Source organism: Phocoena sinus, chromosome 8, assembly GCF_008692025.1.
Source record: "Phocoena sinus isolate mPhoSin1 chromosome 8, mPhoSin1.pri, whole genome shotgun sequence".
In the NCBI taxonomy this organism is placed as follows: Eukaryota; Metazoa; Chordata; class Mammalia; order Artiodactyla; family Phocoenidae; genus Phocoena; species Phocoena sinus.
In genome coordinates, this window is record NC_045770.1 from 14967467 (window position 1) to 14983823 (window position 16357).

At 53.3% G+C, this 16357-nt stretch overlaps 1 protein-coding gene across 1 annotated transcript in view; it reads left to right on the forward strand.

Annotated features, from left to right (window-relative positions):
• DSCAML1 (DS cell adhesion molecule like 1) overlaps positions 1-16357 on the forward strand; it is a 346911-nt gene that overhangs the window by 288205 nt on the left and 42349 nt on the right. Inside the window, exons 12-15 of the mRNA XM_032640871.1 lie at positions 7362-7561; positions 8283-8379; positions 8969-9097; positions 15748-15915. Coding sequence (XP_032496762.1) covers positions 7362-7561; positions 8283-8379; positions 8969-9097; positions 15748-15915 — 594 coding nt within the window. The remainder of the gene's footprint in view (positions 1-7361; positions 7562-8282; positions 8380-8968; positions 9098-15747; positions 15916-16357) is intronic.

Sequence of the window (16357 nt, forward strand, 5' to 3'; positions counted from 1 at the left end):
GAAGGCTGGATGAAAGCAGAGGAAAGGGTGCCGGTGAATTGTCAGGGGGCTTGGGGCTGGTGCTTCTTGCCGCTCACCAGCTGTGTGACTTTAGACAAAACACTTAGCCTCTCTGAGCCTCCATTTCCTCACTGATACTCTGGGGGCTAAAAGCCCCCAGGCTACCTCCTTAACAGGAATGAAGCTCCTGATAAAAGATGTTCTGGTGTTCTGTAAACTGCAAAGATCGGCCCACTCCAGCTTATGGGTGGGATCCCAGAGAAGAGGGAAGCTGGAGCGGTAAAGGAGGGGCCGAGTAGGTGCAGAGTTTATAATCCCCATGGCAGGGTCTAGGGGCCTTAGAACTCCATCCCCAATCCTGGGGGTTGGTCAGAAAGTCTGTGGATGCTCGGGGAAGGGGTGGGGGGGAGTGAGGAAGCAGAGCTGTCTTGTGGTGTTTTAAAAATCTATCAGCCTCTCAAAATTTACATTTTATCAAATTAAAATGTAAATAGCAGCTGGTCCAGGCAGGACCTGGGGGTGACAGGAGCCGGCCTGTGAGTAATTTCACAGACAGAAACCGGTTACATCGGATTCTGACAACTGTCTTGTTTCTGAAATTGATTTCCTCTCCCCTCGGCTTGCTGCCCCAGGAGGGCCCTGGAGCGAGAGGAGGGGGGTGAGTCCACTGTGGAGGCTGGTGCCTTTCTCCCCTCTGTGGCTTCAGCCAGTAAAGCCCCATTGGATCCAGGAGGAGGAAATCTGGGAGTTCTGGAGGGCTATAAGGCCGTGGCCTGCAAGCCAGAGGCCCAGAGAGGCTCCTCCCTGCCCTGGAGTGAGTCTGTGGACCAGGGCAGGCTGCCCCAGGGCACTGGGGGAGCCTGCCTTCTTTCCACAAAAACATGCTAAGTCCTGAACAGGGTTGCTCCTACCCTGGAGTCTCACAGTCAGAGCCAAGGACACTGCAGTATGACATGTGCCATGCCAGGGACACTCAATGCCCAGAGGAGGGGTATCTGCAGTGACATGGGGTGTCAGGGAAGGGCCCTGGGAGTCATCAGGAAGCCCCTTTGGGTTCGACCAGAATTTACCCCAGCTCACCCCAGGACCTTCCACAGGATCCCAGGGAAGAGCCCACCCTCCCCACCTAAAGGAACTGTGTTGGAAGGAGCTATGTATTAAGGGGCAGCTCACCCACTTGGGTCTCCTCGATGCCCTTAAGCCCAGCCCCTCCCTGCTCCCAAGTCCCCAGAGAATCTCTTACTGCACCCCTCTTTGTAAAAAGAAATTAGGTTTCCCTGGCTGTTAATTGAATTACACTGCAGGAAAGCAGAGAAGTTGTATCTCATTAAAGCCTCCTGTGTCCTACTGGAGCACTGTGTTGCCTTTGCGGCTGCTATTAGCACTTGTCACGCAGAACTCAGCCCTGTGCATACAGTCCCCGCCCCCTCCCTGGCTTTCCTGCCCGTTTCCCTAAAGCTGCAGTCCCTGACACCTGCCCTAGGAGAGGCCGGCTGAGGCTGCCCACCATAGAGAAGCCACAGCGTTTTGCTGACAACCAAATTCCATTTCCCAAAGCCAGATTCTTTGTGCATGCATGGCAGACAGACAGACAGCCAGAGGTGGCCAGCCCCTACAGTAGGACAGGCTTAAAGAGGGAAAAACTGCCTTCTTACTATCATAAGACTTACTTCTCATGGCTGTTTTTGGGGAAGGCCAGTAAGCAATGAACCAAGAGGCCAAGGCATCCAGCAGACTGCCTGCTCCATCAGGGGCATTGTGGGCACAGGAAGGCCATGGTGCTTGGTCAAGAAATACATCAGGACCCAGGCTTTGGAGCTGCGGAATAATAACAGTACCTACCCACATGACTTAATTCATGTGAAGTACTAGAATACTGCCAGCACATGGTACATGGGAAGTTCCCAGTAAAAGGCAACCATAAAAGTGTGTGTGTGTGTGTGTGTGTGTGTGTGTGTGTGTGTGTGTGTGTGTAGAGGGAGGGTGCGCTTATGTGACGCAGGGCTGTGAGTAGATATGTGTTAGACAATCACATCAGGATATTGACATGCAATTGACAGTTGCATCAGGCTACCTGTATGACGACACCACGTGTGAGTTTACGGTACGGGTGTCAGAGTGTAGGCTGTGAGGGTGACTGTGTGACCATCCGTTGGGGGTGTTTTTAACATTGCCTCTGTGTGTGTGTGTGTGTGTGTGTGTGTGTGTGTGTGTGTGTGCTCCTGCGGGTGACCGCACACGAACATCTCTCTAGGGAATTCCTGGGGTCTGCCTTCAACCCAGGAAGTGCTCTGGAGCACAGCCAGGTCTCGGTGCAGTGAGGATTCAACTATGTTTACCACTGTGATTCAGTGAAGCAGAGCGACTTTGTGGTCCAGAGCAAGAAGCAAGAGAGAGATGGAGGGACAAGGAGAGCAGATAGGTTGGGCACCTGCTGCCCTGGGCTCCCCTCTATTAGGGGGCTGCCTTGTTAAGTACAGCAGCCAGGAGGGCGGAGGCCCCTGGTCTGTGGGCTCAGGAGGGCACCCAGGCCCTTGGAGGCCTGGACAGGGTCTGTCTCTGATTCTTGCCCAGGATGAGGGGCTGAAGACCCCTATACGCAAGAAGAGTATGCTCACAGAATCCTCCCATAATAATGAGCCGGATTCCCAGACCATCTTTCCTCTCTCCTGAGACCTGGACACCCGCAGGGGCCCAAAGACATGGAATCTTCTCTGCGCTGTCCTGGAATCTTCTCCACGCTGCCCAGGTGGTCTAGTATGGGGAGCTCCCTGCCTCCACGGCAGCCCTTTCCCTAAACAGCCAAAACTATTGGAAAATTCCTTCTTAGGCCAAACAGGAGGTCTGCCTTCCCCCTTTTGAAGAGCTGTTGTCCCACCCAACTGCCTGTAAGTTACACGCTCCCAGTTTCCAGCCACTCTTCAAATGGCATGGCTTGAAGTCTGTCCATCTTCCTGGTCACACTCCAGCTTGTCAATGTCCTCCATCAAGTAGAGAGCCCAGAACGAGACATGATGTTTCACGAGTAATTTAGAGCTTGTCATTCTATGTTCTGAAGACCTGGGCGCTAGTTCTCCTGGCATCAGTTCATCTTCCACCACTAGTGTTAGAGCCTCATACGTTATGTATCGCCTCTCCCATCTGTCCACTTTTAAGAACTGTTGCTCTTTATTCGTATGACCGGGGCAAATCACTTCCCTGCGTGGCCTCAGTTTCTTCATTTGTAAAACGAAGGGTCTGTGTAGATGATCTATACCTGTGCCCTTCAATAGAAACAAAATGCAAGCCGCCTATGTAATTTAAAATCTTCTAGTTGTCACATGTTCAAAAAAGTAAAAAGAAACAGGTGAGATTCACTGTGATAGTATATTTTATGTAACCCAATATATCTAAAATATTAACATGTAATCACTGTAAAATTATTAAGGAGCTATTTTACATTCTTTCCTTTTCTTCCTGTGTTTTTGAAATCCAGTGTGTACTTTACAGTCACAGCACATCTCAGTTTGGACTGGCCACGTTTCTAGTGGCCAATAGCCGCGTGTGGCTAGTAGCGACTATGCTGAACGTTATGTGGGCTCTGCAGCTCTAGGACTCTGCGATTCTGTAAAATAGATGGCAGGTAACATCTTAAGGTGTGCGTGTATTTATCTGATGCTTTTCTTGGAACAGGAGAGGAGCGTGAGACGCTTGGGGTGGGAATAGTACCCATAATGAGCCTGAGGCTCGGAGAAGTCAAGTCGCCTGTATTAAAGACCACATAGCTGGGTAGAAACACGTCCGTCTGGCCCCCAAGCTCTTCAAGCTGGGTGGGGTCCACAGAAGCAGTATCTTCTGCACAGAGGAGCTCCCCTGAACCTGCCCTGAGCTGCGGGGCTGTGAGGAGAACATCGGGTTCTGCTGTATGCTGTTTGCTGCCATAACAACGGTGAAGGGAGCCCACCCCCTGGCCCCAGCTGTGTTTAATACTCAGGGCTGAAGGACCAAGTGGGTTCTCGAGGCCCTGTGGTCTCTGGTTGCCCCTGTGTCTGTCTCTTTGAACAAACCTGATTGGGAAGACCCTGTGAGGTGGGACGGGCATGTATGAATACACAGGTTGTGCACTGCTCAAAGTTACAGAGCCTAAGGGGCAAGTAAAGTCTGCCCAGTCCCTGCTCCACTGGCCAAGCCGTGGCTCCCAGCACCATGTTGCATCCAGCCAGAGGGGTGCCTTTATGATTCACACACAGGCCCTGGACAGGCTGGTACAGCCCTACCTGGAGAGCAAGACAGGGATGAGCTGCCAGTTTCTCACTCCGGTGCAGAGCCTTGAGGTCCTCCTACCCAAAATGAAGACTCATCATTTCCCCTTCCTTCTTTGGACCTGTGACCTACGCTGAGGCTTGACCCTGCCCCCATCCCCCTTCACACGCACACGCACGCACACACCCCTCAGCATGAACACCCCCGTCTCGTCTGTGGCTTCAGCGGCAGCCTCTTGAGAGCTAGGCCTCCTCTTCCCCAGGAAGGCCTCAGGGCTCAGGCCAAGCAAGGGTGCCGGGCCCCAGTCTCTGACCATTCACTTTGCGGGGAGCAGAAACAGCTCATGCGCCCCTCCCGCCACATCCCGGCATTTCAATCCTCCAGGAAAAATGGAGGCTTCTGCAATGCAAGGCCCGACTTGTTGATGTAAAATCTTACTCTGTATTCCACCCAGGTCCATACGAGTGAATTATGCAAATCTTTGATAGAAAAATATTCCTCCACACATCCTTGCGAGTGTAAAACCTTAGTCAATAATTCATACTCGATGTCTCTGACTGCAGGCTTTTTCTTCATTATAAGTTGCACCTTGTTATTTGTGTTCCACGTTTTATTGTATACTGGTGTGACGCCGTGCATTATAAAATGTATCTGCTTCATTATATGATGAGCCGGGGCTGGGGATTGTGCTGAGATGCTGCTGCAGGGGCCAGGGGCCAGAGCTGCCCTCAGGATCCAGTCCCACATGACAGAAGGCAGAGGAGGTGGCTGGCTGCATGGTGACTTCAGGGAATGCCAGAAACCACCCTTCATCCCCCAGACCTGTTCCAGATGTCCCCTCACCCGCTGGCTGGCGTCTCAGGTCACACTATTACAGCTCCATGCCTTCCTTCCTTTCTCCAAAGGCTTATTTGTCCTTAGAAGTCAGAGGACCCTGGAGAGTTTGCTGGGAAGAATGTTGTCTGAGTAGGTGTTTAAAACTGGAGGGGAGGGACTTCCCTGGTGGTCCAGTGGTTAGGACTCTGAGCTCTCACTGCAGGGGGCCCGGGTTCAATCCCTGGTCAGGGAACTAAGATCCCGCAAGCCAGGCAGGCAGCCAAAAACAAAACAAAACAAAACTGGAGGGGAGAAAAATCCTGAGGATGCTAGGAGGGAAAGAAAGGGGCATCCACAGAAGTGGAGCAGGGATGCGGTGCCCCAGAGGGGAGCCTCCAGGGTGGGGGGGGGGGGTGTAAAGAGAGAGAAGACAGAGCATCCTCTTGTCGCGTGGCCCAAGCAGGCCAGTGAGGGGGTGGCTGTCTACTCTGCAGACCTCATTGTGAGCAGGGGTCCTTCCCGCAATGCGGGGGTGGGAAATGCTGTCTGATTCTTGCAGTCAGCCACAGTGCCCCCTAATGTGTGTACTCCAGCATGGCTCATGGGCACTCCTCTGGAGACGAGAGCCCTGGGGACCTGTACTCTAAGAGGCAGGGTTTCCCAGGAAAGTGGTGAGGAAATGGCAAGGACAAGGACAGTCCTCCAGCTGCATCAGATCTCTTATCTCTCTGGGATCTGCCCTGCACATCGCTGCCTCTGAGCCTTTGCTCCAGCAGTTTCCACCGCTTAGGGGACCCTTTCTCCCCATGTGTATCCTGCCACGTCAGATGGTGAGCACTTCTAGCACAGTGCTTAGCAATCTTTCCTGGAACTCCTACTGTGTTGTCTGTTCTCACCACTGCAGCAAAGCTCCCTGAGATTAGGTCTGTCCTGTGCACTGTTGGTTCCAGAACCCAGCATAAGGTCTGGCACCTAGTAGGTGCTCCATCAATGCTCGTTGAATGGCTGGGTGACGCCTTCCCTGACACTCCTCCGCCAAAATTAATTTCTCCTGCTACCTCCTTGAAAAACTCATCCCATTTTCCTTATTTTCATGTTGCTCGCACGGGTGCCTACCTCCCCCTCGCCTTGACCCATCCTCCCAGGAGGCAACGACCCCGTCTCCCCCAAGCCTGGCACCATGCCGCGTAATGGCATAGGTGCTGGATGCATGTTTGTTGAGTTGATGGGAGAAAAAGGGGACAGGATGTCACTGGCCCGAGACCATTTTTCCCTCTACCCCACCCTCCTCCTGCTGCTGCCCACGGTGCTAAGGCCTGGAGGAGGGTCGGGATTGAGGTGCCTCTTGTGAGGGCAGTGGGCGGGCTCTCCTGACGGCCAGCCAGGGCCTTGGTTGTTTCATGACGATTTTCTCAGGTCGTTGGTTGGGGGATGGGGGATGGGGGAACCTGTTAGCGGGCTTGAAGGTTCTTAACTACGGTGCTGCTAGCCAGGGTTTTCTGTTGCATTTTGTTTGGAAGAACAGGAGAGTTTCTCAGCTGTCTGGGAGGGGCCTGCTGCCTAGAAGCAGGGGGTAAGCCAGCTGACCGCTGTGGAGAGAGCTCGAGCCATGGACACAAAGCAGAGGCACCAGGCGTGTAACCCAGGGTCCACAGACCTCCCCGCCAAAGGTGCATGGATCCAATTCAAGGGGTCCGTGAATTGGGGCTGGGGTGAAATGGCCTATTTTTTTTCACTAACTTCTTTTTTCACTAACTTAACTGAAATTTTGTACTTCTTCCATTTTGAACGTAAGCAACAAGCCACAGCAGTAGCAGCACCTGTGACTGTGACCAATAGGTATTTTCATACCACAGCCCTGGCAGATACCCCAAAGTATCATCTGTGCTCATCACTATTACAAAATGGTTCTAATACGATCCAGCACTAGATCTTATTTCATAAAGAGGAATACAGAACATATGTGATGTTTGCTTTTGAATGTTCGTACTGGTATAACCATACTTCAGCATATCTGGTTTCCTTTGTCATTTTATGTATATTACGCGTTTTAAAAGATTCTGAAAAGGGGTCCATGGAATATCAGAACCCCTGGTGAAGAGAGAGGCTGCCCCAGTCGTGGGTGGGCTGGGGAGAAAGGGACAGGCAGTGGGGTTTTCTGTACCCTCCCCCAACCGTTACTAGACCCTCTCGCTGGGCATGAGGTGCTCTGTGGGGAGGGGCAGCGGGGGGCGGGGCCTCGGCGCTGGGGGCTGGCCTCCCTCGCCCTCACTGGGACCTCCTGGGCCTCCTCCCCTCCCCAGTCCCGGCCATGATCACCTCCCACCCCAACACCACCATCGCCATCAAGGGCCACGCCAAGGAGCTCAACTGCACGGCGCGGGGAGAGCGGCCCATCATCATCCGCTGGGAGAAGGGGGACACGGTCATCGACCCCGACCGCGTCATGCGGTATGCCATCGCCACCAAGGACAACGGCGACGAAGTGGTCTCCACGCTGAAGGTGAGCACCCACGCCCCAGTCTCAGAAAGTGGGGAGCCCACAGCTATTGCATCTGTATCCAAAGGAGGTGAATGGGGGAGTCTGGGAGCCCCTCCTCCACCCCAAAAACTACCTCTCCTTTTCCCTCCTTCATCCACCAACCTCTGCCTTAGAACCTCACTCTGTCCCCTTTCTGACAACTCCTCACCTTTAAATGTGTGGGATCCCCAGCCCCTCCCAGGACACCCCCAGCCCCGCCTTCCCTCCGCACAGGATGCCCTCAGCCCTCTCCCTCCCTCCTGGACCCTCTCAGCCCCTCCCTCTATCCTGGGCGCCCCCCCTCAGCCCTCTCCCTCCCTCCTGGACCCTCTCAGCCCCTCCCTCTATCCTGGGTGCCCCCCCCCAGCCCCTCCTTCCCTCCCCCCAGGATGCCCTCAGCCCTCTCCCTCCCTCCTGGACCCTCTCAGCCCCTCCCTCTATCCTGGGTCCCCCCCCTCAGCCCCTCCCTCTTTTGGAACTCCTGAGCTGGCCTCCCTGCAGGGACTCTTCCACACTTCCATCCTTTGAACTTTCTGGAAAGAGGAGCCCTTGACAAACCCCTGGTGGGTCCCCTCCCAGAAGAAGGTGGCCTTGCTGATCCCTGGGCAGATGGGCCCCCTTCAGCAGACCAGCTCTAAAAGACTCTCCCCATTCCTCCCTCTCTCCCTGCCGCTGCCCTCTGCCCCTGCCGGCTGCCTCCCAGCTCAAGCCTGCTGACCGTGGGGACTCTGTGTTCTTCAGCTGCCATGCCATCAACTCGTACGGGGAGGACCGGGGCTTGATCCAACTCACGGTGCAAGGTACCTCACCTGCCCCACGCCCCCAGCCCCTTCCCCTGGGACCCCGGCGCTCACTGCCAACTCCCCTCAAGAGCAGGGACACTGCTCACATCTAGCGGAGGCTGGCCAGAAACAGCTCTGAGGAAAAGCTCCATCCACCCTCCTTCCTGCCCAGAGTGGGGTGATAGGGTCTTTCCAGGCACACTGCATACAGCGAGGTTTGCAATGGCTGCGGCCCCTGTGGAGACACTGCTGCTCCCAGAAGTGGAGGGCCTGGATTTGTGGGCGCAGACCCTGCAGGAGGGATGGGAAGGGAAAGTCAAGCTGGGAAAAGTTGGGAGCTCTGCATGGGGGAAAGTAGGAAAGGGGCTAAGGAAGAGAGGGGAGCAGAGCAGGAACCGAGCAGGCCCCCCTCTGCCTCTGAGCCCTGCTGCTGGGCACCCTTCACCCCCTCCTGCCTTGCCTGAACTCCAGGGCTCAGGGCCCTTGGGTGGATCACAGGTGACATGGCTCCCCCAGGGCAGATCCCTGGTCCTCTGTAGGGGTCGGCAGGAGGCCAAGCTCTCTGCTGCCATCCTCACTTCTGCCTCCTTCCCCTGCCACCCCCCAGAACCCCCCGACCCCCCGGAGCTGGAGATCCGGGAGGTGAAGGCCCGGAGCATGAACCTGCGCTGGACCCAGCGATTTGACGGGAACAGCATCATCACGGGCTTTGACATTGAATACAAGAACAAATCAGGTGGGTGAGGGCTGGGCCTGCTGTGACCCCTTGCACCGTGTGCCGGGACGGTGCCCCTCTGTGGGACAGCCCCTGGGTGTCAGGGCTGCCCATCTAAGGCAGACACACAAGCCCCTGTGTCTTCCAAAGGGAGGAACATTGGTCAGGTTAGGAACCCTGGGGGCAAACAGGGGGACCCTCAGTTGATGGGGAGGGGGTGTCAGCCCCTTTTTCCCAGGACTGTCCCTGGGCAGGTCCATAGGGTGGTCTGATTTAAAGCAACTTAAAGGCCCTGAGCCAGGGGGCTATGGGCTGTATCTGTGGGGTCAGAGACGTCACAGTTTCACTGGGTCATCTAGGCACTCCTGGTGTGGGATGATGGACATGCTTGGGAGTCAGAGAGCTGGTCCTTGCCAAGAATGAGTCACTGGGGGATGGGAGTCCCTGGAAAAGCATAGGTCTAAGTTTCCTCCTCCAAGAAGCCCTCCCAGATCCCTCCCTTGGGACCCTAGCTAGCTCCTGAGGCTGCCCGCCACTGTGAAGCCATGTAGAGCAGAGTGAACAATGGACCCTTAGGTCTCTGGGGAAACAAGGGACCCACAGTCATGTGGCAAGAATGGCAAGGAGGGGACAAGAGGCCTGGACAAGAGGCCAAGCCAAAAAAGAGCGATCATGTTTGTATCTGTGTGACTCTCTCTAGAAGGTACAGCAACAGGGGGCTCTCCCCTCACTCCCAACACGGGAGTGAGAGGACGAGGAGCAGGCTCCTCCTTTTGGGTTCTTTCATACCTTCGGAATTCAAGACCATAAGCCCAGAAAAGCTTTTCAAAATAATCTTAAAATAAGACACAGAAAGAGAGTCTGGAAAGCTCAAGCCGCCCCAGCCCCCTTCTCCCACCAACTCCAACTCATCTTCCAGGTCTTAACATAGATCCAAGGTTTTGTTCCCTCAGAAGCTTTCCAGACCCTTCCTCTCTTCCTGAGCATAGCACATGGTCATCGGCCAGCTGGCTGTCCACTCCCCTAGAGTGACAGCACCTGGCATAGCAAATCTCTGAGCTGTATTCGCCTCTTGAGAAGCCACCATGTCTGGGGCACTGGGTTCGTCATCCTTGATACAGGTTTCGGCAAGGAGGGACCCTGCCCTCAGAAGCCTACAGTTCAGTTGGGGAGAAAAGTCAGCTCACAGCCAGCGCCCCTGGGAGGTCACCCTCAGTGCAGGAGGCGGGCCGTAGAGAGGAGGAGGGACTGTGCCCCCGGTCCCTGTAGACGCTCCATTGAGCTGGGAGAAGATGGAACACTAACAGGCCTAGATTCAGGGAGACGGGAAACGGCCGAGCCCCAGCGCGATGCAGTGCTCTGCGGGGAGCAGCACGGCTAGCAGAGGGTTCACAGACCCAGTTCCTGGTCAACAAGACTAAAATGTGCTCTGGGCTCCAGGTTGGGGGAGCGGGGGCGGCTCTGGGCTGAGCTTTTACTTCCTTGGGGAAGGTCACTGAGAGCTACTAACAATGCCTGAGGTCCCAGAGAGAGACTTGGCATGGCACCTTGAAAAGGGTCATCAGGTGTCAACAGGAAGGAGAGGCGTCCAGAAGCTGAGTGAGCAGGCTGCCACAGCCCTGCATCTGGGACAGGTGATGAGCGGTGGCTGGGCCTCAGTGGAGGCAGAGGCCACGGGGAGGAGAGGAAGCCCACTGTGGTCATCTCACCCCTCGAGGCTTCCCGAGTCTGGGCACAAGCTCCCCAGGAGCCAGAAAGATGGGCCAGCATCAGCCTGCCTGGATGATGTGGCCTGTCGGGGGCGGGGAGTGGATGCCTGGGCTGTCACTCGGGCCCCTCCCCTATTGCTCCTTTTGACTGCCCCCCTGCCCTCCTCCCCCATGCTGCCCCGTTGCCCACACGGCCCCCTCCACTGGCCACCCTCCAATGTGTGGAAACCTTTCCTGGGGCACTGCTCAGCAGGGCGAAGCTGAGAACATCACACATCTGGAGAGCGGTGCAGAAGGAGAGGTGGGCAGGGAAGATGCTATTTTCAGAGCTCATCCACATCTTCCCCCCACCCCCTCTGGCTCTCCTGAAAGATGAGGAATGGCCATACCCCACCCCAGAGCCAGGATGGATGGCAAGGTGGAGAGGAGGGTAATGAAAACTCAACCTCAGACTCTCCCATCCACAAGGGCTTTGCACCTGTAAAGAAAAGAAAAAAAGCAAAATAAATCACAGGATCACAAGCGCAGAGAAGCTGGCTGGTCCTTTCTCCTGTCTTTAGGTAGGACTACTCCAGGCCACCCCACTCAGACGGGCATCTATCCTGGCACTTAGGAAAAGAAATCCCGTGGGAACTGCAGTGAATTACCATATTGGAGTCAGGCAGAGGCTGTGAACATAGCACAGCTTCCTTGTCTGTGAGGGGGAAACAGTAATGCCTACCTTGTGGGATTGCTTCGAGGAATAAAGAGAAAGCATCTAGCATGGGGCTATAGTCAACCTTTAAAAAATGTAAGTTCCTCTCCTCCTTCTAACTCAAATACTTCATGCGGCAATTTATAGTCCTGTGGGACTTGCAGGCTGAAATATGTGTCTGTCAGTCAGCAACATGTACTGAGTGCCAATAATAATCTTGCAGAATCATGCACCAGCCACGTGGTAGGGAAAGAGAAAGAACAAGGAGACAGAGTGTTGCCCTTGGAGCTTACAATGCAGTTGGAGTGAGAATAAACACTGTGTACACGTGCTCGCACACACACACACACACACACACACGAAGGCACTTCCAGGACCATTACAAAGCATTATCCAATCACGTGTAATACACCACAAACTGAATTACATGAGAACTGTAAAAGGTATCCTAGGGAACGGATGGATGACCCAAAGGAGAGAGGGGCGTGTGTGTGTGTGTGTGTGTGTGAGTAGATCTTCTGCCTGCAGGTGGAATAGTAGAAGAAGAACAATTCTCAAAGCAGAAGACTTGGGTTGACCAAGTGTCAGGGCTGTGTGATCTTCAGCAAGCAACTTAAGGTCTTTGGGCATCTCTACCTATCAGTGGAGACAATAACACATAATCCAAGGTGGCTGTAGGGATTACGTGAATGTGACGGCTTATGTGCCTGTGCCTAGCACAGAGCCTGACACAGAATAACCCTCCATGGGTCCCCATCCTGTGCCCCACTCTCCCTTCCCCTCTTCCTCTTGCCCCAGACCGCACCCATCCTGGGTCTGGACCATCTGCCCCGACCCCCTTCCGTGTTACAACTGTGCCTTTGCCAGGTTTTCTGCCATGTTGCTCATCATGCTAATTTTCCAAGGGAAATTACCAAGTCTGCCCTTTCTAAGCCATCCCGCTCTCGCTGACGTCTCCTGGCCCCAGGCAGCAGGGTAATAATACATGAATGCTGAATGATAAATAGCACCGTCCACACGAATTTATCAGATGGCGCCGTGCAGATTTAAAAATGCAGACACCATATTTCACCCCTGTTTTCCAAGCACGGAGCAGGGATGGGTTCTTTGAGGATGGCCCTCCAAGCCCAGAAGGCAGCCTCGTGGTGCGCGCCGTCAGCCACCATGGGGTGAGCCAGCCCGGTGTGGCGTGGCGTTCTGTGTGAGCTGGAGTGGCGCTGTGAGAGGGTCTGGTGTCGGGATGTGGTGAGTGGTGGTGGTGACCCAGGAAACCTTTTCTCGGTGCTGCGGAGATTGCCGTGGTGGGCTCCGAGCTGTGAGGCAAGGAGGAAATCAGAGAGGCAGAATGGATTTGTTTCCTAAGCACAGGCAGCTAAATGCTCCGGACGTGCCTTTCGTCCAAACTGCTCCCCCTTCTACAGTGAATGTGTCCCCTGAAACACCAAAGGCCCCGGGTCCCCTCCCAGCAAGCAGCCCACAGAGTGGAAGGCACTGACATCTCCCCAGCCACTTCCTTAATTTTTAAGGAGAATATTTTGCATCATAAACCCTTTGATGAAGAAAGGGAGAGAGAGCCCTTAATGAAATATGTTAATCTGGGTAAGCCAGGCTTATATGAAAGGGAATATTAAAAGAGACAATATTCACCAAAGCCAGCTCAGTACTCTGAGAGCTGAAAAAGAAAGGGAAGAAAATAGGGCCCCTGATTTCAGCTATTCAGGTCAGAGAGATGGCAGTGATCAAGTATGGAAAATCAGCTAGAGACCTCCAGATTTGACTCTGATGCGTTAGCCTGCAGGCGCTATGGGGAGAGAGCCATTTTGTGGCAACATCAAAGATGATTTGGGAACACAAGGGCAAATCCACCTGGAAATGACTGGCAAAAGCAGAACAAAAAGAGGCCACTCTCTGGGGCATCCACCCCCCCCCCCCAACCTTCCTGTGACTGACAGCTGAAGGAGGCAAGGGAGGGAAAGGCAAAGGGTACTTCTTGTGACTACAAAATGCAGAGGAACTGCAAGTCCAAAGTCCAGGACAACGAAGTGGCTCTGATCTAAAACCAACAGTGGGTTTTAAGTGCCCAACGCGTGCCAAGTGGGCAAGATGGGCAAGTTTTAGACCTGGTTCCTGCCTTCGGGGAGCTTATCTGTGTGTAGATGGAAATAGAAGCCACTGGTGGGAAAAGTGTATGGAGTGAGAGGAGAGCCTAGGATGGAGCCTTGAGGAACTCGAACCGTTAATGGTAAGGTAAAAAAGATGCACCTGCAAAGTGAAGCGATGACCCAAGAGAATAGGAAAAGCTAGAGAGTGTTTTAATAGGAAACCCAAGAGAAAAATGTTTCGGGAAGGGAGAGGGCTAAGCGTTGAACACACCTGAAAGGCCAAGTGCGAAATCGGCCTTGATGATGTGAGCATCACCTATACAGTGGAGATATGGTGCTGATGTCATTGGAAGGAGGGAAGAGTAAATCATGTCCATCACTGCACCTGGCACATCACAGGTGCTTGATAAGTATTAGCACCTCTTTTCTTTAGCCCCTCTGTTTTCAGACACATCATGTGGTCTCCTTCCTCTGCCGCACTCATCAAAAATGAATGCACTGACTCATGATCACTCTCCCTCTCCTATAAACACAGGCAAATCATATATGATGTGTGAGATGGCACCAGCTCCCAGAATGCCGCAGAGAGAAGTGAACACCTGCCTCCGCACACTAGCCCATTTCCTCCCAAATCAAAGCAGTACCCGCAGCAGTAGAAGCCTGCATATTTGCAATTCTGGCTTAACCTGCCAGCCATAGTGACTCTTGGGCAGTTGGGGTGTTTTAAATGACAAGGAGAAAATACTGTTTTTCTGAGCATCCACTGTCTGCCATTTGTGACTTTGGCTCATGAAACCAAAGCATTAAATGCAAAACTGCAGATGGGGAGCTGGGCCAGTGCCCTTCACAGATGCCAAGCCTGTGTAGCTAAAAGTGGTGTTTTGAAAAACGTCAAGACCTCAATTAACCAGAAGCTGGGGGGATGGGATAGTCTTTTCTAGTGAACCAATTCTCCTGATTTACCAGGCATTAGCTTAAAAAAAGTCTTCCTAAAATTTGTTCTAGAATGTGCTAGCCTCCCTCCCTGATTTACGGGTCAAACTGTAGTGAATACAGTTTAATCTTGTCTACTGAGAATTTTCAGAATCCTCTACTGTGGATTTAAAAGACATGGAAAATTAGACTGAATGGTCACATCAGGACGCACCCTGGGAAGATTTTTAAGCCCCACTATCAGCTAGTTTCCTTGTGCTTTGCCTTTTTGTTTCTTTTCAAAGCAAAGTGCCAATAACGTAATCTGGTTATGAATTCTGCGTTTGGAAGGTCCTAGGCTGAGGCATTGCTGTGACTGCAACCCCTTCCATGTCTGTCTGGGATCCCCTGGTAGGTGCACAGCACAAATACGTTGAAAGAATGGCTGGATTCCTCTGGAGATGCAGAGTGTTTACTGTCACAGTATCCCTGAGTGCTATTTATCTGGTATTTTTCACATTCTGCAGTTTTGCTAAACATTAGCCCTGGAATGGGCTGTCAGTCCCCCTGGATGAATCGGGAACGCGCTCATCCCTTTGTTGGCTTCTGCCTGTAAAGACTCAGAGACCATTCTCTTGCTGGTGAGAGAAAGGGTAGGGTTTGCCTAGGGACTCCAGCACATGGTTTGTCCCCCCTGACAGCCCAAGAAGCAGTCAAGACCACCACCACACAAATGCACAGGGAAAGGCAATACAGAAGCACACATAGGAGGAGAAAGGGGTATAAGACCCAATGGCTTCCCCCTTGGCACTGGGATCATGGGTCGAGGGGGTGTCTCACAGTTATAACAGGTCTCTGATGTGGTCTGAGAAACCAGGAACAAGGGCACTGGCCAATCAGACCCTCAGGAATAGCAAGCAAATGGTGATCTTGGAAGGGACCATAGGAGACATCTGACCCCCATCTGAGGTTTGAGTTCACCAGGAGGCCCAGGGAAGAGAAGGGTTAAGCTCCCTGAGTTTCCAAGCAGTGCATTTGCTGCTCCCATCCTCAGGCATCCCTTGGCCACTTGAGCTTAATGGAACAGAACCCTTTGGTCCTCTGTGAAGTTGTGATGGCTCTCTTGCTTCAGTCTCTGTGAACTAGACCTCTTCTGGTCATCTAAGTTGACGTTGGGATGTGCTGCTGCTTGAGGCTGGAGAGGGGTCCTGGAGTTTGCCTGGCTGTGGTTAGAAATGGGTGTCCTCTGTCCAGATTCCTGGGACTTCAAGCAGTCCACACGCAACATCTCCCCGACCATCAACCAGGCCAACATCGTGGACTTGCACCCGGCATCCGTGTACAGCATCCGCATGTATTCCTTCAACAAGATTGGCCGCAGCGAGCCGAGCAAGGAGCTCACCATCAGCACTGAGGAGGCCGGTGAGCACCTTGCCGAGCCACCCCTGCGCATGGGCTCGGGACATCCGGGGCCACACCCACCCTGTCCACTGGCAGTGGGCTTGCAGTTAGAAGAGGAGAAGGGGGAGATTCCGAGGTGTTTGTGTCTGCCTCTGGATCATTGGAGATTCTTCCGTCTGACCTTTTCCAGATGGGGTTCTCGATGCAATGCTTTCGGGAGCTGTCCATGGTCCTGCCCCCACTCACGTGGCCGCAGCCTGTCTGGAAAGGACAGATAATGCTAGATCTGCAAAGGATGGGGGTGCTAGTGCCCTGGATTATCTCCTGTGATTTTTGTCATGAAGTTTTCCTGAAAGTTTAAACAAGATTTTCCTTGCTGTATTTTCTCTTACCTGTCATTGAAAAATATAAATTAATACAAAAAAGTACATATACATGTTCAGTTTTACAAATAATCATAAAG